Source organism: Camponotus vicinus, unplaced genomic scaffold (genome assembly GCF_025532165.1).
Source record: "Camponotus vicinus isolate PSW18456_S1 unplaced genomic scaffold, iyCamVici1.0 SCAF_4, whole genome shotgun sequence".
Taxonomy (NCBI): Eukaryota; Metazoa; Arthropoda; class Insecta; order Hymenoptera; family Formicidae; genus Camponotus; species Camponotus vicinus.
In genome coordinates, this window is record NW_028141976.1 from 23,158,921 (window position 1) to 23,186,346 (window position 27,426).

Consider the following 27,426-nt stretch of genomic DNA (forward strand, 5'->3'; position numbering starts at 1 on the left):
AGTACATCATTTCAGATACACCCTGTATAAATACGCCAGATAAACATTTTTTTTCGAACAAATCGATTTTTACATCAAAATTTTTTTCAATAATAATTACCGTAAATGGAAGCTAGTCTCCGGAAGGGGAATCCAGGTTTATCTTTCTTCTAATCGAGCGTCTAGTCATTAAAGCGATAAAAACCGTACTTTCGGCACATCGAGGTAAACTGAGTACTCATCAGGGCCGCAGGGACTACCGTAATTTAATGCTGATCGTTATGTACCTTCTAGACAACAGCTAACATCGTTAAGCTTCACTTAGCTGTTCCCAGCGATTATATTTACTACAAATACATGCCTTTTTGACAGACATATGTTGATATCATTATTTATTTTTTGAAGAAAGATATATAAAAAAAATTACTATAGGATGCATTTATATTATTACATATCATATAATAATATACTGTTTACATACTGCACAATATTAATAATATAAAATATAATTTAACTAAATACGTGCTAAGTGGCATACTAAATCATGATAAAACCGTTGTAGGAAAATATATAGTTAGATTTATTCAATGACTAAGCTATAATAGCTATATTAGCGAACGAACAGAAATTGCTTATGCATAGCAAGTGTGTAATCTATCAAGTGGTATCGAAGTAGCGAGCAACGATGTAATTTAAATCGCATTAATAATATGAGTTATACGACATCAATAATTTATCGCTAGCGAGTGAATTTGGCCCGATGCGAGCCATGCAATGCACCGCGAAACGTTCGGAATTAGTCGGGTGATTAAGCCACCGCTGCTGCCACATCAGGCACCCCCTCCAGTTATCCCCCGAAGCTCCATCGTCCATCCTGATGGGACTTTGAACGCGCGTCGTTTACCCTCCGAGTTTCCAAATTGCGAAAGCTCTAATGCAAGAGCTTCGAGAACAAGCACTCGCGCCTACGGCCGAGAGTTGTGGGGCCGACCTGCAGGGGTAAATGAAGGGGAGGGTAAATGCTACAGTACACGAAGGTTAGGCTTGGGTTCACGTGCACTGATGTATGGACCTGCTGGGTTGAGATAGAAGAGAGAAGCGATATGGTAACGTGGGCGACAGAGAGAGGCAGAGAGAGAGAAAGATGAGGAAGAGAGAAAGAGAGAGAGAGAGGGAGAGGGAGAGGAAAACAAGCAACTATTTTTATCGTCGGTCTCTCGAATGTCAATAACGGCACGAAATGCCCGGTAAATCCGTTTTGCTAAAAGTTATGGGTCCTTAGAAACTGTTCCTTTTTTCTGTCCGGGGAAAATGTACGGCGCGTACCGGCGAGTGATTCCCTGCATCGTGAGATACGCCGACGCGGATTTATTTAATCAATTATGGCCCCGGGCTCTAAAGCACGACTCGCTTTAGCGTCGCTGCCCGAGTGATTTAATGCGCGACGATTATCACTTTGCAAGCTTCGTCGCGCCATTGCGATCACGGGACAAATTATTATTAATTTTTCCTGCACCATTATGAAAAATACTTGAGATGTTTAAAAATTTTTAAAACATTTTAAACCAAATAAAACGCAGATTACACTGTATAAGATAACTTGATCTCTTGTAGAATCAAAGCTCCTCATTGTTTGTTTAACACGAGTATGTATATTTATCCGGCAAAACACGTTCGTTGAAACGCAATGTGAAACGAATCGAGAATGAAGCGTACGATGCATTCGATCCTCCTGATAAAAGCCCAGTCACGTCACTCAGTTACAACCATTCTTGGAGCAACTATCACGTACGTCGAAAATATGAATAAATAGCCGTCGCCTACACGAAGTTTAATCAACGCGCGGGCGAATATGTGAACGACACGTATACATACATGTACGAATGTCGAGCCGGTCGTTTCCGTTTGCCAGATAACGAAAATGCAATTGTCGCATTGCGTACTCATATATCTATGTATGTATATGCACGAACTATTTCAATCGCGATTGACCGAATATTTCACGCGATGATGCATTTTTCGTCGCTGAATGTATAAAAGAGACAATAAAAACTCTCGTGTGCGCGAGATTCCCGGACAGTTCTACGCGAATTTTAATAACAACAATAAATAAACGAATAAAACTAACTCGCAACGTGTAATCATAAAATGTTGCATTCGTACGCCGAGAAACTTTTTTCAACTTTAATGAATACAGAATCATGCATGAGTAAATTTGCGGAATTAAAATGTTATTTAATTGTAAATCATTGTAAAAATTCTGTAATATGTAATTCGTAAATGATGCAGGACGTATTCTCCTCTAGACAATAATATATCTCGCATTTCTATTCGGCAATCAGCTACGAGTGTGAGAGATCGAGATCTGTAATACTTTTTCCGGTTGATGGATGTCGACCAGTTTGGATTCGTAAATTACCTTTTGAAGAGGGAGCCGAGAAAAAGGGCGACGTAAGGCAATGAGATGTAGAGCGCGTTAGCACGTGATCAGAACCAGATTTCCTCAAAGATATACTTCTTTTGCGTCCAGTTGTTGACAATTACTTTTTTGGGGATCGGGGGTTCGTCAGTGGGAAGTGATCGATCTGTTTCTTCGCTTTCTATTATCGCGCGTAGATCGTCTTATTGGTTCGTAGATGTGAACAGGTTATCGATCACGATAAGTCATCTTGATCGATGAGATGATACAATTTTTAAACTTCTTTCTACAAATAGACATTTTTTTGTCTACTAATGTTATTAACCGTTGTAATATGCATGACCATTTAATTAACAAGCTCATTCATTTTTTAGTAATTAAACAATTGTGTCTCTTATTTTTCTTTCCTTTAATAATTATCTTAAAATAATAAAATTGTTTATTTTAATTTATAAAATTATTAAATATTCTACTTTCAAGTCTCATAAATTCTCTTTTTCAAGTCTGAGTGTGGAATGTCTTCATCTACTTTTTTGAAGATGATGGATAACGTACCGACTAGAAACGAATCTAACAATAAGTTGATTTTTCCTTCGCTGCATCTTTTTTATGTTTCGGTAACGTCGACGGGTAGCCAATCACCGGAAGGAAAACAGTTCGCGTATTGTGCTCTTAGATAAAAGCCATTGGCTTGTGCCGGTTCACAATGTACTAGAGATGAGAATGGAGGATGAAACACATAAAGCCAACGGCTTTATTCCACTTCTCACACGATGGGTTCATGTGCATGTACACTGTTCGTCGATGTATACGAGTACGTGTCACTAGGAAGATAGCAGATGAGCGTATTGAAAGTATTGGAAATATTACGCCCTACTTGCGATAAGTTTGAATTGTCCCCTTTTCGATCTCTTTTAAACGTCATCGTCGAAACGAACTCTTTCGTAAAATGGTATTATCAAATCTGCCGAAACACAGATCGAATATAAAGAAGGTAGACGTTGCCTTGTGGAAAATCGAGTAAAAATGCGATAGCTGCATCGTGATTTTCGCTCACGTATCTCAATGATGAATATTTCAACGTTAGTACGAGTCACGTACGGATATTACGTCAGACATTTATGATCCTCGATGTTGAAAAAATTTACACTCGCAATCTCGACGAGTACATTTGTCTCGTCCGTAGGCCATTTTTAGTGGCTGGCAACGTGAACTTTCTAGCTGATGGCGATCGTTAACGAGCAGAAAAGGGAGGAGAGAGGCAAAAAGTGCATCGACGCGGCGTGTATCTGGCTCAGTTCACTTCGGTAAACTATACGAAGAAAGATTTGGCTAACTAGAGAAGAAGAGTACACACACATACACACACACATACAGATTAAATAATTCTTTCCGGTTGTTTACGACTGAAGTTGAATGAAACTTACATCAGAATTTCTGTTTGAATGTAACTTACATCAGAATTTCTGTTTTTCGTTACATTCTCTGCGATCTACTTTAAAAGGTTTTATTACTATATTATACAAATACATATGTATTTGTTAGAGACTGATTATTTTTGTCGCTCAAAGATAAATGCTGGAAAAGAAAAGAAATAAAGAAGAAAAAGATGTGATATTTCGAAGAAAACACATCTGATTTAGTTATATAAAATTGAATTATAAAACATATTTTTGAAATCGTATTCTTAGAAGAATTTTCTCATAATGAAGAATATACTTTTTTCATTTTATTTTCCTGCAGTTATTCTAAAATACGTTTGATTCTATCAGAATGAACTTCATTTATATATAAGTACTGCATGTGAGTTGTAAAGCAGATATCTATGATTCCACCATTGCATTTTTCCATTCGATAATTTGCCATGGCCCCAAATTTTGTCGTAAACTGTCCTGTTTACTTTGTCCCCAGCATAGAAGAATCCGCAATTTCGTTATATGTACCTCTTCATAGACACAAATCACGTACGGTTTAGTCAACATCGTATACGCGGTCACTTGGTAGTTAGCCAAATTATTACGCGAGTGGTTGCGTTTGAAGATTTTGTTTTAAAGCTGTTATATTATCAAGTTCCAGAAAAATAGATTCGAATTAGTCTTGTGGACATAACGACGTAATTAGAATTTTTATAGTTCGTTAAACAAGAATGGAGGGACACTGTATGCTTGAATTATACGTATTATTATTTCATTTACGTAATTATGCAAAATTGAATAATTGCAATTATTTCAGTTGCAGCATACTGTGCTTTCTAACGAAGCAAGATTAAAACGTTGTAGAAATTCAACAAACTCTAATTTTCCTGCTTTTTACGAAAATAAGTTTTTAAGAGCCATCTCTGTTCTCGACGAGTTTTTACAGCTCGTGAATCTTAAAAAAGCTTGCAAGTTGCATATATATCCCTGTGTATTCTGTTTTTAAATTCTCAGTCCGCGAAAGTATTTTGTCATGAATATAGGCGACAACGCTTGTAAGGTACATTAAACTTCATACGAAGACGGAGTCCCGACGACGAAGTAAACGCAGTTTTATCCTGAATTCTTAAAAAATCTAGCCACGTACTGTTTGCTTCATATCACCATAGCAGCACCTCACGACTGTCTGCGCTCTCTCTTATCCATTTGGTACCGATCCAAAATGCCACTACGGTGAAAACTGCTATTCGTCTGACCATATCTGGGATTTTCTACTAGCACATTACAACGATACTTAATAATTAAGCTCGACGAAACAGTGATTAAATTAAATCATTTATGATAATATTAAATCATTTATTCTTGCGAGTTTAATTTATATATATATAATTAAAAATTTAATTATTTTAATTTTATAATAAATTAAATATCATTTAAATAATAATATAAAATAATTAGTATTAAATACTTGGTGAACGATTTTAGTATCATAAATATATGAAATTGTCCATTATTAACTAGTTTGGTTAACAACTTGTTTCTTAATGCTAGTAGGTAAAAAATGAATGTATCGGAGCAAGTTTCATAAATAATGAATGTTATGGGGCCAGTAGCGTAGACCGAAATGTCGATAATCCTCGGACAAATTGTACGAAATCGTCCAATGGAAACGTCTGATATGCGTCTATTGTACTTCATATTTCATGAGGATCGCGGATGTATCAACCATTCCGAGCAGGTTCGAAGTGTTTGCCACCGCGTCGATAAGGGCCTGTCGACGGAGGGATAGAAGAGCTCAAGGGCGTGTAACTGCAACATCTGTCGGCGGATATCTTCGAAGCCTATCCAGACAACGGCATCTCACATCTGTTGTTCGGGAATTTCGGCACCATTGCGAAATTTCTTTGGGGGAGAACGGAGCTGCCCCGTAACGATGCGATATAAGCTAGAGACGTAGCGAGCCTTCAAGATTGCGAAATCATCGTGACTCGGCAGCTCTCGAGATCTCCTCCATCTACGGTCAATTCATGCGCGAGAGTTCTAAAAGTTTCAGAATTTCGACGTGAATATTTTTGCGTTTATAAAATGAAGGCGTCGCGAATTGTAACGTGATTGATTTTTACGACTCGTCCATTTCACTCCGTTCACTTCCAATACGTCTCTTTTCGCTCTTTTAAAATTTACAAAGTTCTCCTCGTAAAAGTCACATCGTTCGTATCAACGACAGTGGTTGCTCCGTCATAAGGTGTCATCTTCTATTTAATAGCGTCTTGCCACTCAATGGAATCGCCATTGACTCTTTTCCAGACGCGTTTGACACGTCGGCTCCCCGAGGCCGTAAATTCACCGGTGTCGTAAATCTCTACGGGCAGGTTCCACCCTCCATCTCCTTTGCCCGGCAATAAATACGAATCGCTGGTGCGGGGATTGCTCGACTTCCCGGAGTCATCTCAAGAAACCGTCCCGACTCTTCGACATCCGGCGGAACGCGTCGTCAATATGTCCTGATTTTTGTGGGAAATTAAAAGTTCCGTGACGATACGACGCGCGTTTCGCGACGAAAGCCAGAGATTTCCCGTGCGTCCCCCGTCCCCTTCAGTTCAGAGCTTCGTTCGTGACCACGAATTTCCCCGGAGATGTGTCTGCGGTGACGCCTCTTGCGTGTCTCCTGTCGAAGGAATATTTTTCGCCTTCTTTCGGGTCCACACGCTATTTCTCTTCTCCGACTCTCTATCGCCGCTCGCACAACCACCGCTCTGCTTTCCCTGCACGACGCTTCAAAACATCCCTCTCCAAAGCTCACACAAGGGAATGAGCAAGGTCTTAATGCAAACAAGCGTTGCTACGAATTCATATATGATGATCACAGCGGAGGAGTTTACTCGACTCGTGTCTACGATCCAGTATAGAGACACGTCTCGACGTCTCCCCATTTCCCGTGGGAATGCGCGACAGTCGGAAAATCCACGAAGAAATTGATTGAGACACATCTCCGTCAGAGACGGATATTAAAACAGTCTGAGGAAGAGAATAAGGATACGAGTGTCAGGACGAGAGATAAACCTGTAGGTTGGGTGATATACGAAGAACGGGCGGGAGAAAGATTTTGGCAAAGACAAAGAAGATGAGAGGAAGAACCGTTTACACTGCCGTCTCAGGGAAAAGGAGAGAAACATAAATCTGCTCGGCCGATCGCCAGATTGAATTTAATAATACAGACGCACGCAATCTCGTCGAGTAACGCTAGCCGTTCGCCGCTGTTAATGTTTAACCATTCCCGAAACCTGTGTTTCGCAAAGAGGAATTGAATAGAAATGGCGCGTGAGAGATAGCCACGGTCTTGTGGGCCTTCCTTTCGCCGTAATTTGATGTGCGTGTACAGGATGTTCCAGAAGCAAACAACTTCTCTGTCGCAAGTTACATGAGAAATTTTTGAGAAATTGTCTTTTTCTTAAATAAAAGTTTGTCAGAAATAATTACTTGTCAGATGCATTTAATTTCTTATATTATACAAATATATTATAACATGTAATTATAACATGTAAATATATTATAACATGTAAAATTTGAATAAAATGTTCATAAAAATAGAATTGTGAATTAAAATTATATTTTTATTTTTTGTTTTTTTCACAATTCGTTGAAATTGTTCAATGTCAAATAATTCCGTATATAACTCTAGATGCTTCGCTTTTAATTTACCCGGTTCTACTGAAGTATCCTATATATCTGCATACGCGTCAGACGAGAGCACTTCGACCCTCTGGACACATTAAGCAGCAAAAGAGGCTAACTCGACGTTACACCTGTCAGAGCAATTTTATTGTACCTGCATCATGTACCGCGTCCGAGAAGTCAACCGCTAAGAGATTGCGCCAACAAATGAAATTAGCGCCCTACCACTGTATTCAGGGGCGCTTTCTTGCGAAGTGTCCTTCATTGATCATTATTGTCTACGAAGAGCTCTCGGCGCATTAATATTCTAACAGGAAAAAGTTCACGACTGTAAAAAATTGAATTAGAATAAATACTTTATGACAGAGTAGCTCATCATTTTCAAATAATATGCGTAAAAATTATTTTGGGAAAAGTAATTTTTAATATTGACTTTTTCAAAATACATCATGTTATATAAATCATTATGCATTATTGTTCTATTTAATTCTAATATTAATTTAACAACAATATGCCACAATATTAGAAATATTTATCGTCTATCACATTATTTATCGGATATCAATTATTATTTGGTGTTAAATATCAGTATCACATTGTATTAATTTCTGATCTCAATCACACCAACTTAGACAAGGGTAGATAAGAGTAATAAAACTATGTCAACAACCCCATAACAATTTTCCATGGATGACGCAGCTTAATCTGCTCGTTATTCGGCGTATCTAAGTTCTGATTTGTAGCAATTATTAAGGGACCCTAACGCAAGAGAAAGAGAGAAAGAGAGAGAGAGGGAGAGAGAGAGAGAGAAAAATTGCTGGCAATTCTATACATCCCTGTATATCATCGGTATTTACTGGCGGGAGCACGATGCGTCTGACTGTCGGGTGACTCATTTCAGGCGGCGGTCTGTCGCGCCCAAAGATGACTCTGAATCTGGACGCCGGTGGAAATGCAGCGGGGACAAGCGGAATTCCATGCGGTGGTTTATTGGCACCGAAAAAACCTGGTGGCTTGAGTCTCGGTTTACCACTGGAGATCAGTACAGCTCGGATATCAGCCGATCTGGTAGACGTGGAGCTTCCTTTGGAGAGACAAGGGTAAATATATCGAGACTAGTCAGTTGTTTTTATCGCAATTTTTCGAATCTTGATACACGATAATATTATCTCGTTAATAATGATGCCTCCAGCTCGTTAACGATTTCAAGGTCTTATCCTAAGTCCTTTCACGCACTCTTATCCTTCCTCGTATTTCATCTTTAAATTTCAAGGAGACACTTCTCACGAAGTGTTTTCGAGACTGTAAAATCTCGTGAGCAAATTAACTTATTAAAACAATACTTGACTTATTGAAAATTTGTTATCTAGATGGTATCACGGCTCCATCACGCGCATCGAGGCGGAAGGTCTCTTGCGGGTTCATCAAGAAGGAAGCTATCTGGTGAGAAATAGCGAATCGACCAAACAGGATTATTCTCTGTCTTTGAAGTAAGTGTTAATTAACATTTTTATATTTATTGATTAGCGAACTTTTTCTTTGATGATCAACATAATTATTTTATTCTGATTTTTTCAGGAGTGCCCGCGGTTTCATGCACATGAGAATCCAAAAGAATGAGGAATTAAACGCTTACATCCTGGGTCAATTCAGCAAACCGTTCGAGAATATACCGGAAATGGTCCGTCATTTCAGCGTGAATCGTCTTCCGATACGCGGTGCCGAACACATGTGTCTCTTGCATCCAGTCATAGTTCAGCTTTTGTAGCGCATCTATCGTAGCGCCATTTAAGGTGCTGTACCTCTTTTGATAATCTGCTTTTTTCTCGCCGAAGCGCGCGATTTGGCAATGAACGAGCTTGATACAGTAAACGGAATGTCGGAGAATATTATTTTTCCGTGCGACAAAAGTCTTTCGAATTGTCCACGAATGATACGTGACTTCCTCTGAGATTCCCCGTATCAATTCGTATTTCGGTTGAACGAATCGAATTCCGCACGAAGAGCGCCAGAGATAATGGACAATAATGGCATCGACGGGAGATATCGCTCCGTCATAAAATGTTACAGGGGAAAGTACGAATACAGTACAAAAGTATAAACAGTGACTGAGGGAAGCTACTTAACGGTACACAGTACGATCGATTAGGCGTCCGGGTTCGTGCAATTTATAAAGAGAGAAATCGGTGTTAAAATATGCATGAAGAATCTCAAGTTCGTTCCGAATAAAAAAAATTTTTTCATAACGTTATGACATCGTCTTTTCGATGATTTAATTCCGCATGTCTATGCTCGAGTCCAAGCTTCCGTTTTGCAATAGAATTAGAATTGATAGGGACGATATATATTATTCGAATTCGAAAACATGAAGATGGGTGAATATGCTTCGTCTTCCTTGAAAACATCGCGCAAACCTACCTCATAAGACTCATGCATCGCGGCACGACGTAAAGACAAACGATTGTTATCTGAATGATATCAAAAGCATCGTAACGGAAAGTCTCGAAGGGCGATATTATCGAAGATATAAATTTGGCGCAATAAGATACACGAGAGATAATGAATTCAGGATCGACAATGCGAAAAAGTATACGCGAGAACGCCTTATCCGGCTAATTTTGCCAACTTATTACAAAGGTTGTTCCTCGAGTTCGCGACTATGCGGACTTTCTATAAAAGAAACTATTTAGATGGGATCAGAAACGCTGCTTTACGAAATGGTAATTTCAATAAGAAAGGGAGCGTGGGAGATTATGTACGTATTTAGGTTTAATGAGAGGTGTAACGAAAGTGTAAATGGCCAGAAATGGTGTGAGCTGGAAGCCACAATAAAGATAATCCTAATATCCATTCGAAGGAATGAAGATATAAAAAGCTGGACAGGCGCGCAGCGAGCGCGAAGAAAATGCCAAACTTTACTTCTAATCGTAATCATTTAGTCAGGGTTTAGTTGTCCGTCGTCATTGATAAGTAATTAATTAGGTTTAGATCGCAATAAGCGAGCGTAAGTAACTTACAATAGTAAATTAAATCGGCGTCATATTGGGTGATACAATCGCTGTTTTGGCGAAGGTTCTGTGTAATCTCATAAAAAAAATCACGAGTCGAGGGTGATAATGCGCTTTTCTACAAAGAGACGCGAACGATGATAATGAACACGACGAGAATAGAGAGGTGAGAGATGATTGAAGTCAGCCAATCTGAATCATCGGTGGCTCGTCATCCGAGTCATCCGTCCGACAGTCCCTAGCGACAGAATCGCGGGAAAGCTTTGCGATAGAATGCAACCGATACATATTTTTTCATGTGATATTAATTTGTTACAGAGATAGCCTAGTTTCACCTGTGATCTGTTACTTAATTTTTCTTGTCCGTGTCGCGCGGGCGTGCGCGACAACGATAATAAATAATTAAATTTGCTATTGTATTTACGTAGCCAGCAACGACGCGTCGGTGAGGCGCGATGATGAGACGTCCGTGGGGTCACAATAATTTTTCGGATTAGGAATTCGATTCGCAATGTGGTTGTGAACGAATTTATGTTAGCTATCGCGAAAACAAGAATTTTGCTTAATATTAAATAGTGACGTAGGGAACTTGTACGACGATCGGTAGCGAGTGCCAGCATCGTGTTGAATAGTTTCTTTCAATCGTTTAATAATTCGATTTTGATAGAAATAATAATAATATTAGTTTCCTGATTAAAACAATATTTTAAATTTAATTGAAATATATGAATTACGCACGAGGCACTCTCTACTTTCGCGTCCGATTAGGTTGAGTGTAATTCGTATGTATTTTAAGCTGCCAGTATTATTAACTGTAATCGATAATGCATATCCATGTTAACGTTTAAGACATTATATTGTCCCCATAGTCTCGCAATTGACACATTGAAACTATATAATCCATATATTTGTTTCATATTATATTTATTGCATTGGATATGATGATAACGATGAGGTTTCTGTACGCCGTTGATTTAATCGCAAGATCATAGAGCTGTAATTCTATGATATTGTAATTCTAGAGATTCCATAAACGTAGATTAATACTACTTGTCGAGAGGTAGTACGTAAATTATATGGTAGACACTAACTTGTAGATACTTCCTGTACCTTGAAATTTGTATGAAGTAGCTCTTAGATCTATCGTATACATATAGTATATAAAAAAAAATATATATATTATTATTATAAAAAAAATACTAGTATATAGTATCGTTTGTAGGGTATATAGTGTTAAGATCGAGCAATGCGGAGTGAGTCCAATGAATACCTTGAGCGTTGTTTACGCCATTTAACGTGAACGAATCTCGGACGGCAATGTGCAATTCTAATCTCGCAGAGTATATGCATTCGTAAAATACGAGTTAATATTTTTGTTCCAGCAAGCAAACCACGAACGTCCCACAAATCCTTTATTAGATAATCTTGTATACTCTAGAAATTTCTCTTAATAATAAAACCGTTTAATAACTCCAATTTGGTATCATATGTTTCTACTAGAATTTCTATTGTTTTGCACTCTTACATGATTCTAGAAAAAGTAATCTTTTTACATGAGGGAATAAAAAAATTTATGGGAGATTTTACAAAATTATAACCTATATCATTTCAAAAAGAATCTAAAAGTATTAAATTAAATTTTAATGTCAGTTACATAAATTTTCCTTGTTCTAAAAATATATCTTGTCATTTAATTTATTTTCCCTCTATCACGTTGTTAGTTTCGTATAACGCGATCTCATCCTGAGATCCAACTGGGATAAATAACGGGCGTTCATTAACATTCTTTTGTGGCGGTGTCATTTGGCTCGCTTCTACAATCTGTGCCAACGTAAATGTAATCACGGTATAAATGTATAAGGAGAGCTTATATATTTCGATATCTTCAGTAATTAAAATAAGTATGGCATACCGGTTTCTCCGCCAGTTCGATTATCCTCGGTTCCTTCGATGGTTTCCTTGCGTTACGTCTTTCTATAATTTATAACAGAAAAAAATATGGAAAGTGTACTATGCAATTTAATAATTATTACACGTGTCGCATAACAATAATAATTGTAATAATTATATAAATACATTTTTAACATATTTGATTTGATTTAATTATACGGCAGCTTTTTCCTGTCAAATAATGATTGATTCTTTGAATGCAAAATATTGTATTATTCGCTAACCATTTCCAGTGTTATTTCGTTGAATCGGCGAAGATTTACGAAACGACGTCGAAGCACGTTCCTGAGAAACCTATAAGGATGGATCGATATAAATTTCACATGTGAAATAGATACTTGCTTATGATGAGATTTCCTATTAAAACTTACTGAGGATCGAGTTTCCTCGCTAATTTGACTCTCCCAGCAAGTTGGTCCGCAGACATCCAGTTTATCCGGCATTAATCGGCTACGATACATCTTACCGTCTTTCCCTTTTATCAAACCGTCTGTTAATTGTATCGTCTGCGGCCCCCATTGGGTCAAGAAATGTTCTACCCGCATAACTTTTTGTTGAGGAGTCACGATCGTGTGACTTCCGCCGCAATATCGATTGCAGAGATGATCTCTAAATATATTAAACTTATCAAATTTAAGCTATCATAATACGCTACGTAAAAGCTTTGAGATTTACTAAGTTTACACAATTATAATAGGAAAGTAAATTTGTGAAAAGTTAGTTTAAAAAAAATATATATATATATATATCTTTCTTAATATTATTTTTAAATTATAATATAAATATAAATATAAATAAATAAATATATATATACATACATATATATATATATATATATATATATATATATATATATATATTACTTTATGATATATTATTTGTTTTTCGATATGGCATGTAATATTTTTTCGAAATTCCAAGATCGAACGAAATGATATTAGTTACCTGGGAGACTTCGCGAGCATTTCTTCTTTCGGTTTTATTTTCTTGATCTCCTCCCGCATTGCAATCTCAAATTGGATCATATTTCTGCTGTGAGGCAATTTTCTCTGCTGCTTCCTAACTTGGTCCAACTGATATGTGAGATAAGGCTTCATACTGATGGTACAAGGCAATGGTTCGGCACGAAATCTGCCGGCTTCCTCTGTTTTCATCACGACGTCCTTGTCGCACGATATACATTGAACATCCCTAAACAACAAAGAAGAAGATCGACATTGCGGATGCGTTAAAATCTTACTTGCGAGCGTGAAATATTCACCTGAGCAGTTTTTTCGTTCCAGCCGCTTCGATCTCACGCCTCGCTTCGGCCATAATTTTCAACTTTTCTTGAAGAGACTTCAATTTCTTATTCATAAAGTCCTTCAACGGCGTCATCTCGATTTTATCCACTTTGCCTGCAATTTCATTTTGCACTTCGTCAAGCGCTTGTTGCCAAATCGACTCTTGCTTAGTCAATTTGTCAATCGCCTCTTCGAGACCACGCGAAAGATCGTCACAAGCAGCATCGAATTGATCGTGTGATACCTACAGCAATTTTCGTGATATCTTAATCTGTATCATAGATGAGATTTAATGGATTTATGATACTCTTTTATACTTTTCTGTTAACTGCTTGAGTATCAGCTTTATCAGCCAAAGCATCTTCGAGATCTTCTTTGTCTGCTTTGACAGTTTTTAAAAGTTCTATTTGTTCCAGCAATGTCTATCAGCATAAAATCATTCGTCGTAAATATAGTCACTCGAATAAATTATATAAAATACAAGGGAACAAAAAAAATAGTTACAAATTAATGTAAAGTTGATTGCTGTTTAATATAAAAAGTGAATAATATTTTAATTATTTTTTTACTAAGAGTTCGCGCGTACATTAATGTGAGATTCTTTTTTCTCTTTATCATCGAACAGTCTGTCTATTGTTTCTCCGATTCTTTCCACATCCGCTTCTATTCCTTGTATTTTTGTAACGAGTTCATTGATATCAACGTCACCTATTTTATCCATTGCTTGCATAACGTTCACTTTTTCTGACAAATACTCAGTTTCTTTCTCCAATGCAATCACTCGTTCGATAATGTCGTTCATGACTTTGTTATGTGTCGTCTCTACATTTTTCACAGCTTCCAAGCACTGCTCCAAGTTTGCAGCATCACTCACTTCAACTACCTTCTCTTTATCTTTAGCGACTTCTGCAATAACAGACTTCTCTCACATCGCTGACGCATCAACAATTGTTTTCGTGAATATTTCGGTTTTTATATACACAGTTTCAAGAATAATATATAAATAATAAAATAAAATAAATGAGATTATAAATGAAAGAATCATTAATAGACGCACGTGCAATTTTTTTATTAAGATCTTGTAGTTCCCGCTGTATCTCGACTACATTCACTTTCAATGTAGCAACATCTTGGCGTATTTCTGCTATGTTATCTAGACACATTTCCTAGTTAATAAATTACTTTGGATACACATTTCAAAAACTACAATATAGTTACTGTATTAAAAATTTTTAAATCAAATAATAATGTTTTTAATACTAAAATAAATAAAATTGTTGCGCATTTGTGTTACTTGGAGCTGTCAATTGAGTAGCAAGCTTGTCGACTGTTTTATGAACTGGTTTAGGAATTTCCTCTGCTGTTTCTTCCTTTTCAAGAGATGGTACAGTATCTTCATCGACTGCGATTTCTGCTGCTGCTACTGTGGTTTCTGCAGCTTCTGCTGCTGTGATAGGTTTTGCTGCCACATGATCAGTAGTTGGTGATGCATCTTCGAATACAATATTAGCAATTGTTTGTAAATTGGTGAACTTTTGTTCCATTTTTGCAACTTTTTCTTCGAGTTCATCCAATCTTGCGTTAATCAACGACATATCTGCTGTTGTAATTGCACCTATATCGCCTTTAATCACATCTTGTACCATTGTTGTGAGCTGTAATAATATTTTAAATTATTGTTACTCTTCTTTCATTAAAATATTAGCGTAAATATTGTCTGGGAAAATTTTACGAGATTAACAAGTAGTATACCTTCTCGATACCTTGTTTACTCGCATCTAATCTCTTATTGATGTTAATAAATTGCCATATATCCGCGATAGGATCTCCGTTTCTGCCCTTTAAACGTTCAACTATTTCTGGAGTCGTAGATAAATCTTCCAGAGCTTGATACTGTTGTTGTAATTGTTTCACCTATTGTTGATTTATTAATTTAATGATGTTTTTCAATTCTATTACTATCTACGTAACAATATATATTTCAAAATTAATTTCTTCTACGTACAGATTGTTCGAGTTCCTTGAACGCTAATGCTGTAGGAGGAGAACCATTTACAACAGGTTCTACGAATATGACCGTCTGAGGATCACTTTCCTTTCCAGGACCTATTTGTTGCGTTACTCCTTTCGTTAATTTTAAATCTTCCTCTGTAAGTGGTTGAATATCTGGATCACATTACATATGCTTTATTATATATATAATAGCATAGATTGCAGATTAAATAAATGTATGATATTATGAAACGCGGGAAGCCAAAGGTTTGTACCTTCTGTAAATATTTTAACGTCTATATCTTCTCGAATTCGTTCTGATATTTTACCAGTACTATCGGTAATATTGTACTCCTGAAGATAAAGAGCAGGTCCCAACTTCAAGGACGGGATCATCGTCTATAAGAATCTTTATATCAATATGTACATAAGGAAAAAAAAAGAATTTTTCTACAATTTTTTTTATTCAATTATTCATTGTATTAATTTCCTCACTTTAATACGATTCGCATTTTCGCCACGATATTCCACTTTGGTAGTCTGTAAATTTATCTGTTGCAACAAGATGTGGAGGAAATTATGAAGAATGTTAAAATTAACCACGCCGACCTAAAATCAATGACTCTGTCAGTTCTTTTATCTGTCGTATGCATGATCTGTCATCTCATTGTTTTACCTCTGGCGTTCCGAGAGCAAGATCGAGCATTTGAGGAAGAGAAATTTGCAGGCTGACAACGTTAGCCACTGTGGGTGTTTCCGCAGCCATTTTTCTATATAAATAATTAATTTGTCAAGAATTATGAGAAGAACATAATTATATTTTTCTCAAATACAAATATGGTTATTGTGAGAGATGTTGAAATTGTCAATTTTGAAAATTAATTGCCTTTTGTTCCTATATTCATCCCTTATCCAACAGATTGAGGAAAATAGGTTTTGTCTCTGTATTCATAGTTGGCGCCACGAATATTCCCGACAAGTAGCGTACCCCTTTGGGAGGTATTTGTATTATAGAACATATTATTAAAAAAGCCTTCATAAGAAATTACTCCATTATTAATCTTTATTATGAATGATACGCTTAATAATAATTAAATATTATTATTCTCTTCTATTATATCTTAAGAAATTAATCACACAGTCATTTTTCATATTGTAATCATTAATTTCAATGTATCTTGGGATACTGTACATATATAATGATTTTAAATTTTTATGTATATTGCATTACATTATTAGAAAAAAGTATCTTCCTTAATAACATTTATGTTATACGCCCCAAAAGTATCATATAAATCATAAAAAATTTTATTACAACGCAATTTGCAGTCTAATATTTTTCAATCATTCCTACCATCAAACATCATGGATATGGCGCGTTAATGAAACAATAATTCACCGCGCGTCATTTCTCTACAAACAAGTTCGGTTTATCTGACTGCACGTGGCCGGTAGACCAAAACGTGAAATAGAGAATCAGGCTAGCTGCGCTATCACAGATTACATCGAACCGTATATATTTTATCGAGTCCCCGGATATGATATTCTCGAGCGTTTCCGTTGGACAGATACAATCGACGTCAGCTCGATCGTGTATTTATATCGCTCGCATATCCATTCCGCGACGATGATGAATTCTCCTGTACCGTAAAGCCGGGGGATGAATTAAAATTTCCATATTTTCAAACCGGATTATACATGAATTAGAGATACGAATAAGTCATATTTGTCTGAGATTGAAAACTTGAAAACCAATAAAATTATATCTTTATTTATCTTTAGTTTCGCCTAATTCTCATAATTAAAAGATCTTTCAATTTTGTACAGTCTATTTTATGAAAGTGCTCCTCAAATAATTCAGTTAATTATTATATTATATTAATATTAATATTATTAATATTATAATATTAATGTTAACATTAATTATTTCGAAATCTCTCAGAAGAAATCACATATCTAAAAAATAATCTTCTCCTTTAAATTCCATCATACACATTATCGATATTTACGAAAATCTGGAGAAGCTTGAGTAACGTTTCAAGTATGAATGATTCAGTAGTGGTACATCTGTATAGCTGCGTTCTCGAATTACCCGTGATAAAGCCGACATTGGTGTTATTTGAGTTACGTTGTTTGATCACCGGGCGAATGTTTAGCTGTGAGTAATGTCAGCATTCTGGCCGATATCTAGTCGGACGCCTCGACATTCGATAGCACGGCGGTGTTACGGCGTTCGTATGATTTACTCATCCGTCAGGTGAGAGACAGCCTCTTTCTGTCTTCTTTCGCGATTTTTCTGCGTACGGTCAGTACAGTGGCGATCGCGGCTACAAAATGATGTATACGTTAAAGGGGAGCTATGCGGTGATGACGGTGAGTGCGAACGATCAATTTTAAAATATCTCTTATATCCCCGATGGCATTAAATCTGTCATATCGCTTGAAAAGCTTGATGTTTTTATCTCGGTTCGCGACAGAATTAATTCCGACTTTTAATTTTAAATCTTCTTATAATTGGTGTCGCAGAGTTTGTTGACATATCTGTCGGATTGAAAAAATTCAGCGAATGATCTACTTATATATCTTCACGCGGTCCAATTGCAATCCACAAATTATATATATTTTCCGATTGCTCCGACATGTGTATTTAAAATGCATCGAGCAATAATTTTATATCCGCCACCACAGGCCTGAGGGCAGCCTCGAAAATGACATTAGTCTAGTTCGAACATACTCTGGTGCCCTATACTATAAATACATACCGAGTAAATATTCGGCGAAAATGTAATCTGCGTCCCTTTCAGCTTCTTCTGTTTACTCGGACTCATGGCGATCTCTTCAGATACGCGGAGCAACAGCAGCGATACAATCCCGCGATACCGTCACTTCCGTGGTATCTCGCACCATCTCAAGAGTTCGTGCTCCGTGAGATTATTCTCGAGTCGGTCATTCCGTTGCCGTTCGATATCAAGGCGATCCACAAACGCCCGTTGGATGCTTCCTTCTACGGTGGTCCGATCACTGCGACGTATTCGAGCGACGACGCGAATATCGTTCTGTCACGCGGCAATGTCCATCGTCTGCTCAATGGCCATTGGATGCTATGCGAGGACGGATGCGTCGATTGCGAACCGTGCGCAATACAGGGAAATCCCTTATTCAAGTGGATCCTGCGGAGAATCAAGCGGCCGTCAGTTTCCGACCCATCGCGACATGATTTCCAGCTGACTATAATCTCGCAAACGAACGATCACTTCCGCACGAGCTTCTGGCCCAATTCCTATATTTACGCAACACCCCAGGGAGAACGGGGTTCAATCTCGATCACCAGAATGCAGCACGACAACGGCTCGGAAAATTCTCTACCTAATCTCGAGAACAGTTTTTCCCAACAACATCATCGATCGCAGGATCTCTGGCGGTTGACGGAACGGGACTCAATCTCGCAAGAAAAGAATCACATTCAGGGGAATACGAGTACCGACAAGTCGCTCGAGCAGAAGCACCGATTCAGGAATATGGGACATCGACCTCGACCCGTGGAAAAAGTCACGGAAGAAGCGAATCAATTGGCACCCAAGTTGATCCTGGGAAGAGATCAACGGGGTCAAAAGCATTTGATTCATGTGGTACCGGTGGATCATCCGCCGATCAACGTCGCGCATTTCGCTCCGAATCATTCGATATCATCGCACTTCGTAGCGGATCAAGCGACACGTTTGAATAATACCTTTCCCAAGCACGAGAAGCAAATTTATCAGCGAATATTCCGCCGAGTTTTCGACTCCCTGAATACGCACAGACAATCAATCGAGAGTTTCCTCGAGTCACCGGCGAACAATATAAGTGAACAGCGAATAGCTTCTTCTATGGACAGTATGGAAGTTGCTGGATTTGTCTGGAATAATCGCGACATAAATCACACAAATGCTAATTTCGAGCCATTGCGTCATAATGATACACTGTTGTCGCCTTTTTATGTAGAAAATGAAAACGAAATGGAAAAATATCAACAATATAAAAACAGTCATGGCTATCAGCGCAGAAATCCGGATGTTAATAATTATTATGTTAGATATCCAAATATGAATCAAACTAAAATATCGCATGATCAGGTGCCAATAAATTTTGATTTTGACAAAGAACGGCGAAGAGCACGCGTTAGACCGTACTTTATTAATAATAAAAATATTTCAAAGACAAATTCATCGCTTTTATTACAAAGTTCTTCGGCAGATGCTATTCCAAAGATCGGTTTTAATAATAGCTTTATTATAAACTCCATGAAGCAAATTGATCCTAATGCAACATTCGTTGATAAAGCAAATACTGAATCAAGCTCGATAACAATAGAATGAGTATTCAACTCGGAGAGGTTGGCAAGTGGCGATACTAATCGAAAATTCGAGACTTCGCACCATGCTTTCAAGATAATTACTACCGAATCACCGCTAATTCGAAAAGGACACGAAACTCTAAATCGTACTGCAGCGTTACGAAAACATACTTCGAATACGTTTGCTTATAATCAATAATTAGAAAAAATAATAACAGCAAAGATAGATATTATTAATTACGATATTATTATAATATTATTATAACATTATAATACACTATAAATATTATGATATTATTACAATGCTAAAACTAGCGCACACACACATACAGTTTAAAATATAATATTAATATCAAACTGTTATTTTCACAAATAAAGATGTATCAAGAGAAAGCGTTTTAATTAAAGGTAATTCGATTCTTTCATTGAGGCTGAAAGCGTATATTCGTAATACATGTAACGCGCGATGTGAGAAATTAGAGAGAAAAAAAGAGGTTATATATTATGAAAGTAATTAATAATATAATATTTAATAAGGATTTTGTGAATTTAAGATGTAGAAAATAATTTATAAAATGTGATGGAAATTTTTTTTTATTTGGCAATAATTAATGCAATAATTAATTAATGCAATGCCAATAATTAATTAATGCAATATATGTTTTGGAGCAATATGTACGCCTCATATAAACGTAGATACGTCTAGAACTCAATACGAAAGCATCGAAGGATACATGCGGGGAGAGAAGGTAGACGGCACAGTTTGAGAAACAGGGATAGGCCCGACGCTTATATTTAATTAAAGAGAATACGGGCTCGAGCGCGGGGAGAAGATCGGATGCGGCAGGTAGTGCTGGGAGAAGTTAGAGCGAGGTCTGTGTTTCTTGTCTAATTATCTACCCTCTCCTGGTTGATCTGCCATGTTCACTTTCTACGTCTAGTAGTCGCTGCTTTTGAGCAATTCGCTTTCCTCCTCCATTTTCTTCTTTCTTTTTATCTTTTTTTCTCTTTCTCTATATCTATCTCTCTTTTTTAAATATATTTTTGTAATATAATATATATCTAATATATAATATATATAATATATATCTATCCTGTGTTTTCTGTCTTTATTTTTAGTATCCCAGAGACCAAAAAAGATAAACAACCTTGTTCAACCCTTTGTCTTTTCCTCTCCATGCATTTTCGATTTTAACTTGTCTTATCTTATGTCGATGAACGCGTCGATTGTAAATCGCCGCGAGGTTCGACCGGAAGCTTTCGAAAGTTTTTAATTAGATCGCCCTTTCTTCCTTCTTCGACGGTCAACAACGTTGATATAATCAGGAATAAGATTCGTCGTTCTAAGCGCCGATGTCTGAGGGACATGGAAAATTTCTCGTTTTTCAGAGACTCTAATCGCCTTTCTTCGTTGCCCTCGCCCTCGAGCTGTCTCTCACTTGTCCTTCAGCGGCTCTCCACGTGATCTCGGGTCACCCTTCGTTCCCTCCCTTGCTTGCCGCAGTCGAATGGTGCAAAACGATCGACTCGATCCCTGGCAGATTGGTTTTAACGAGTTTCCTTTCAGCGCGGTTTATCGAGGAATTGCGGACGCTTTCGGTGAGCTTCTTCCTCCGCGCCTTCCTTCTCCCCTGGCCGAATACGCTAGGGAAATTTCCACGGAAGATCTTAATTAAAGACGCTCGCCGAAAAATGAGAGCTCCCCTGGATTGGGGAGAATGGCGTTATTACCGCACTGACGCGGCGCGAATCCGATTATCGCACGGTCTGATCTATTAACTGTGTGTACGTAGCTTAAGGGGATTCTCGCAAAAGTTGGGCCGCGTTGCCACTATGGCGCAAGTAAATACGCAACCGATCAAATTTTAGTTAAGAGCCCGGCATTTTGCGACAAAACACGCATTTGAAATATTTCAGTCAAAAAATATATGACGCTCGTAAAACGTTTCGCGAAATATTTGTTCAAATTTAATTGAACATAGTGTAATCCACGCCATTTAAAAAGTCATCCATTATTTGTAACATTTATATGCTATGTCAAAAATTTTTGTTTATCGCTGTATGAAGTAGATCAATACCAGTTGTGCATTATGTCATGTGAAATAAAATTTCGATAAAAACCATCGCGTTCGAAACTTCCAAATAGAAACATTCCCATGGCGGCTATACAAAATATTTTCTATAACAAAAATAATACTGCAAAATGCCGAATAAATTGTCTCCTCTCGAATTTAGCCTCTTAAATTCAACCTATTTTATACTAGTAAGCACCCTCGCACGTATATTCGCACGTAACTCGGAGATAAGCGCACAGCCAGGGCCGTAAGTCTATCGAGCTTTCAGACGGTAAAAAGTGGAGGAAGCGAAGACGAGATTGGAAGTAGGAGAGAAAAGAGAAACCCGGCTTTTAACAGTAAGACGATGGAGACCGGGACCCGTCTGATAGGAGATTGACGCTCTAGCGCGTGAGAAAAGAAAAGGGAAACAGGGCTTACTAAACGCATGGCGGAAAGGGCGTTCTCTCTGCCGTTTTCAGATATTTAAATCCGCGCGAACGACCTCGAGGGTTCCGCTCGCGAATCACCAATCTCTCCTCCTTCCTCTCCGCGTGATCCGAAATCTTGCGAGCGAGAGGTTGCAGGCGCGGCGAATCCGCTCCTGTCTGGTTTCTGGCTCGAACGAGAACGGATAGAACGCGGTGCGGGAAATGGTAGGAAGGAGAAGCGAAACGGTGGGAAAGATAGGAAGAGTGCGGAGTGAGTTGTTCGAGCGTGACGTGTATTCTTGTCAGGGTGAAGCCGAAAGACGTAGTACACAGCAGACTTTACAGGCCGCTTGTTGAAGAGGAAAAAGAAGACGATATGAGCGAGAGAGAGAGAGAGAGAGAGAGAGAGGAGGATGGGAGGAACACCGAGGAAGAAAGAGAGAAAAAAAGAGAGTGATAGAGAAATTGCGGAGGAAGAGAGGTTCTCCCCGGTATGTCCTTCTTAATGGTATGGGTGTGTCGGCGCGGATGGAGGAGTAAGTTTTAAAAACATCCCGGCCGACGCGCCTCCGTGGTGCTGGTTTTATCGCTGCCTCCTGCCTCCAGGAGGACTCTCTTTCTTTCTCTCCCCCTGTTCCTTCTCCCAGACTCCGTTTCGTAAACCCCCATCCGGGTAAAGCCTTCCTTGCCCGTCGTGGTACCGGGAGCACTTGCCTACGTACGTACTGTCAGCTGTAAATCCACCGAAAAGCATCTACGGGTATCAAGAAATAAGTCCGGGCCGCAACGACGCTTGAGCTTTTAAACCTGCATGAGAGTGTAGCGTGCAATTTCGTAACGATCTGCGCACGCAGGTGTTATCCGAGTGGAACAACGAGAAAAAGTTGCCGCCTAAAATGCACCCCGCGATACGGTCGAGAGAGTACTTAGGGTTTTTTTATCGATCGCATTTGTCATTAATGTACAGCGTGGTAAAAATACCCGGGAATGAATATTCATCGAAATATTCGTGCTTCTATCATAGCGGAGTGAATAAAATTATGACGAAGCAGAGTTTCGTATTATAAGAGTTCATAAAAATAATCCTCTTCATTTTATATTTTAAAATTATTATAAAATTAATAAAGAGTAATTATAAAGAGATTAATAAAGAGTATTTATATGTATATACGTAATAATGCTCATATATACATATATATAGAGAGAGCTCATTTTATATAGTTACTATAAAATTATAATTTTAAAATATAAAACGGATATATATATATAATTTCTATTAAGATTTAAGTTCATTTTAAATGATTTAAAATTTACTACACAAAGTTATATTTCTACGACTAATTTTATGCACATCATATTTTTACACAGTTTTAGTGTAAATGTGTCCTGACATATATTTTGATTTGTATGTACTTACGTGATTAAATATTTTCTATTTCTATTACGTGTTTAAATATTACATGACAGAATTTATAAATAGAATTTAACCCAAATTTTGTATTGCAATTATATATCATCTGTATAAAGTGAATTTTTGTCATACTGAAGCTTATCATGATGACGCTTTATTTCGATAGTTAAAATCGATAATTAGTATATTAATTTATCGACCTCTTATCCCGATGAAGCATCCATTCGAGGCCAGACCACATAATAAATTACGTGCAACAAACTGAACTACAAGGCGGCCAAAGAAGGCGACTAAGAGACGTTTTTAGAGTAACTTCGGCGCGTCGATGCGAAACTCCTTCTTTCCTTCACTTCTGCTTGAGGTTCGTCTACTTCGACGTTGCCGCGTTCACGTCATTCTGTCGGCCTTTTTGCTTCGAGATACTTTCCCTTTGACCGACAGGAGTAGATTGGATATTTTTCCTCGTAGAGCACCTGGCTTTTTCCTTACTACACAAGGTGGTCCAACGAGAGACGCAGCTAGGGTTCACCTTTGCGTTTCGCATTTTCCCGAACTCGCACACGCATACCGAACGAATCACAGGCGGCACGATGCCGAAGGTGGTGCACAATTCGCAACAACCAAATCGGCAGCCGATGCTGCGCGCGAAACAACTCGTCGTATCAACATTCTATTTCGTTTCCCATTACGTAAACGTCTGAAGCACGCGATTTATTTGCTTTATTTTTCGAACGGAATGTTCTTTGGCAGAACCTCAAAGGCAAGTCGGGTCCGCGTTCGCCCCTTCCTCGCTTTCCATCTTGCTCGTCGTCCTTTTTCCCCATCTCTCTATCTCTTCCTCTCTTTTTATCTCTTCTTTCTAGGCTACCCTTGCTCTCGTAGACCGACGACTCCTCACATATGATTACCATCGACGTGAAGCGAGCTAATATCCGAATTTTTGCGATTCCTTTTCCGGGATATTGAAAGCCATTTTCCTCCCACTCTTTGCCTTGTCTTCTTCCATTTCGAAACGCTGGGCTCTGTCGGAATATACCGCCTTGCCTCTTTATGGATTCATCATAAAGATCGAGCCAACCAAAAATGGCCAGAGATATCGATCGCGAAGAAATGAGAACGCTGGGTTATTTTGTTCCATAAATTTGCTACCGCCCAACTTACCAGATTGGAAATGGAAATTTTACGATCACATCGTCCGATTAAATCGGACAAGAGCTAAATATCATCGCGATGCGTATCCACGAGTAGTAATTATATAATCGGCCGTGCACTCTGCGGTAATGCTTGATATCGATGCATATAAATGCGATTCCGCGCGTAACTATGCGTGAGTATGAAATCGCTATTACAATATTAAATCGACGCGATAATAACTACGGCGATTCCAGGCGATTGCTATTAATAAAGGCAATACCGCAGACATTTATACGCGAGCGTGATATCATTTGTATAATGAAATCTACGAATCTCTGTACGCACGCTTTTGAAAGAACAATCAACTTAATCAATAAATAGTAAAAAAATAATCAAATAACAAAGCGTACAATACGAATTGAGCCAAACAATTATAAAAACTGCAAATCAAAATCGTATTATAAAAAACACTAGATGAAACGCAGTAATAAAAATAGGATAATGAACATATTCTTTGAGCTTAATGGCTTTGACGTAATGAAAAATTTTCTATCATTTCAAAGAAACGTACCCCTTTGCTGTAGAAATTGCTCAAGGAACGAGGCAATTGTTGAAGTGCACTTATGACAGCGCAAATCGAAACAATTGTCAGATTCGCAATAAAATTTCGCTTATATACGTATTCGCCGACGAGTTTCTCGGTGAACGGAAAAGAGTTGCAGGAGAAGTTTTCTTCATGATTACTCAACATTTCGTTGTAAAGAAACAATCGGCACTTCCGCACTCGCTCCGGGGGGGAAACGCAATCTGCGCATTTTATTCCGCAGCGAAACAATGCTATTTTTCCGAGGCCGAGCGCGCGTGCGGCGCCACCGCCTCGATCGTTAAAAAGAAATGTCATTAGAGTTCTCTTTTGTGGTTTGACCCGCGCGTGTGATAGTCGGGGGGAAAATAGGTTAATAGAATCCTAATACGAGCGCGCGCGCGACCCCGAACGCTGAACGTTTTGTTCTCCTTTTCATGGATAAGCGAGATCGCGGCTGCTCCGTTTCTCCATCACGAAAAAGATGCAATTGGTTCTTACACGCGGACGTAATCGCATCAAAGTTTCAGTCGCGTGCTTTGATCTCGCGGAAAATCTTCCGCAACGATGAAACGAAGCAAAAATGAAAAGGCGGGCCGGTTCATTCATGCTGCGAGCGAGCGATTCTCTTTCCAGGATTGCGTTTCCTACTAGGATATCGCATCGTGTGAAATAGTCGTCCGATATTACCGCACTGAATCGATGGATTACCGCGGGTTTACTCCTTCCTATTGAAATTTCCGCTTTAATTATAGAGCAGCAATTGTGGAGTCGCTCTGTGGGACAGAAAGATTAACAATGTCATTGTTATGTCGGGTGATAGCCATAGTTGAATATCAAATTTGGCGGTTCGGCCGCGTTTCGAGACAAGAGATCGCGCGATCCATGGAAGTGACCTGCTTACTATAATGCAAGAAGAGAGACGATCATGTCGTGCTGAGGAATAAAGAGAGTAGAAGGAGCAGAAAAGAAGGTAAAACTCGATGGAGAAGAGGAAGAGGCGAAAGATGGCGCGAGAGGAGGATTCTCCGGAAACTCAACGACTGCGAAGTCAGACACCCAGAGTCGCGTTATTTCCAGACCGACGGTACCTTTTGATCTTCCAAAGTCTAGACTTCCTTCAGTCTTCCATCCTACGGCTCGGCAGTCGTGCTCACTAGGAAGTAAACGCTTCGGGACCGACTTATCGAAACTTTACGGAACTACGCCGATATCCGACCTTTCCCCCTCCTCTCTCCCATCTATCCACCTTCTTTCCCCTTGGCTCGTTTCGCCCTTCTTTCTCCCTTCAATCTGCTCCCCGCCACGACATCGAACCCTCGTCACTATCAATCCTACAAAGACTTTTTCCCTTCTCGGGCCCCGCCGATAAATCGCATCCCAGTAGCCGTATTTTTGCCCCAGGCGTTCCTCTCCTTCTTTATCGCTCTCGCCTTCTACGTCGATTTGTACTTTAATGACTTATTTCTTTATTTCGAGGAAGGATGTATATCTTTAATATTATGTTCTACAGAGTTCGCGCAACGCTAACAGATTTTTTCTTCAAGATATTATTGGCTCGCGATGATGAAATTAAGTAAAACAATTTTCAATATACACATACACCTCGTCGTCAAAAATAAATCTTTACCGTTATCTTCCATCTTTTAACTGGCATTTACTGTTACATTTAAAATCCTTTCAAAAGACCCGGGGGTAGTTCGAGGTTTTCCGGATCTCATCCATATTCCTCACGGCTGGCCTCGCAATTCGATCG

At 38.4% G+C, this 27,426-nt stretch overlaps 3 protein-coding genes across 8 annotated transcripts in view; 2 read left to right on the forward strand and 1 right to left on the reverse strand.

Moving 5' to 3' along the window:
• Positions 1-11,972, forward strand: part of Hwt (SH2 domain-containing adapter heavyweight) — a 121,595-nt gene extending 109,623 nt beyond the window's left edge. For both annotated transcript variants that reach the window (XM_083095908.1, XM_083095909.1), the window contains 3 exons: positions 8,390-8,588; positions 8,859-8,978; positions 9,067-11,972. In XM_083095908.1, the coding sequence (XP_082952034.1) occupies positions 8,390-8,588; positions 8,859-8,978; positions 9,067-9,256 (509 nt within the window). In that variant the 3' untranslated portion in view covers positions 9,257-11,972. The remainder of the gene's footprint in view (positions 1-8,389; positions 8,589-8,858; positions 8,979-9,066) is intronic.
• LOC145969711 (uncharacterized) overlaps positions 8,389-27,426 on the reverse strand; it is a 66,189-nt gene continuing 47,151 nt past the window's right edge. The window contains exons 3-18 of one of the 5 annotated variants that reach the window (XM_083095911.1): positions 16,398-16,491; positions 16,217-16,330; positions 15,997-16,120; positions 15,735-15,895; positions 15,482-15,643; positions 15,024-15,384; positions 14,787-14,882; positions 14,316-14,635; positions 14,047-14,151; positions 13,708-13,973; positions 13,392-13,637; positions 12,818-13,055; positions 12,671-12,740; positions 12,409-12,470; positions 12,151-12,317; positions 8,389-11,930 (exon numbers count right to left, since the gene is read on the reverse strand). In XM_083095911.1, the coding sequence (XP_082952037.1) occupies positions 12,192-12,317; positions 12,409-12,470; positions 12,671-12,740; positions 12,818-13,055; positions 13,392-13,637; positions 13,708-13,973; positions 14,047-14,151; positions 14,316-14,635; positions 14,787-14,882; positions 15,024-15,384; positions 15,482-15,643; positions 15,735-15,895; positions 15,997-16,120; positions 16,217-16,330; positions 16,398-16,491 (2,545 nt within the window). In that variant the 3' untranslated portion in view covers positions 8,389-11,930; positions 12,151-12,191. Of the gene's footprint in view, positions 12,028-12,116; positions 12,318-12,408; positions 12,471-12,670; positions 12,741-12,817; positions 13,056-13,391; positions 13,638-13,707; positions 13,974-14,046; positions 14,152-14,315; positions 14,636-14,786; positions 14,883-15,023; positions 15,385-15,481; positions 15,644-15,734; positions 15,896-15,996; positions 16,121-16,216; positions 16,331-16,397; positions 16,606-27,426 lie in introns of those variants that run through there. The other 4 variants (XM_083095910.1, XM_083095912.1, XM_083095913.1 and 1 more) reach the window with 4 other exon arrangements.
• LOC145969768 (uncharacterized) lies at positions 18,089-20,263 on the forward strand. Its single transcript, XM_083095995.1, has 2 exons — positions 18,089-18,094; positions 18,526-20,263. Exons 1-2 carry the CDS (start codon positions 18,089-18,091, stop codon positions 20,077-20,079), a joined length of 1,560 nt encoding a protein of 519 aa, XP_082952121.1. The 3' UTR covers positions 20,080-20,263.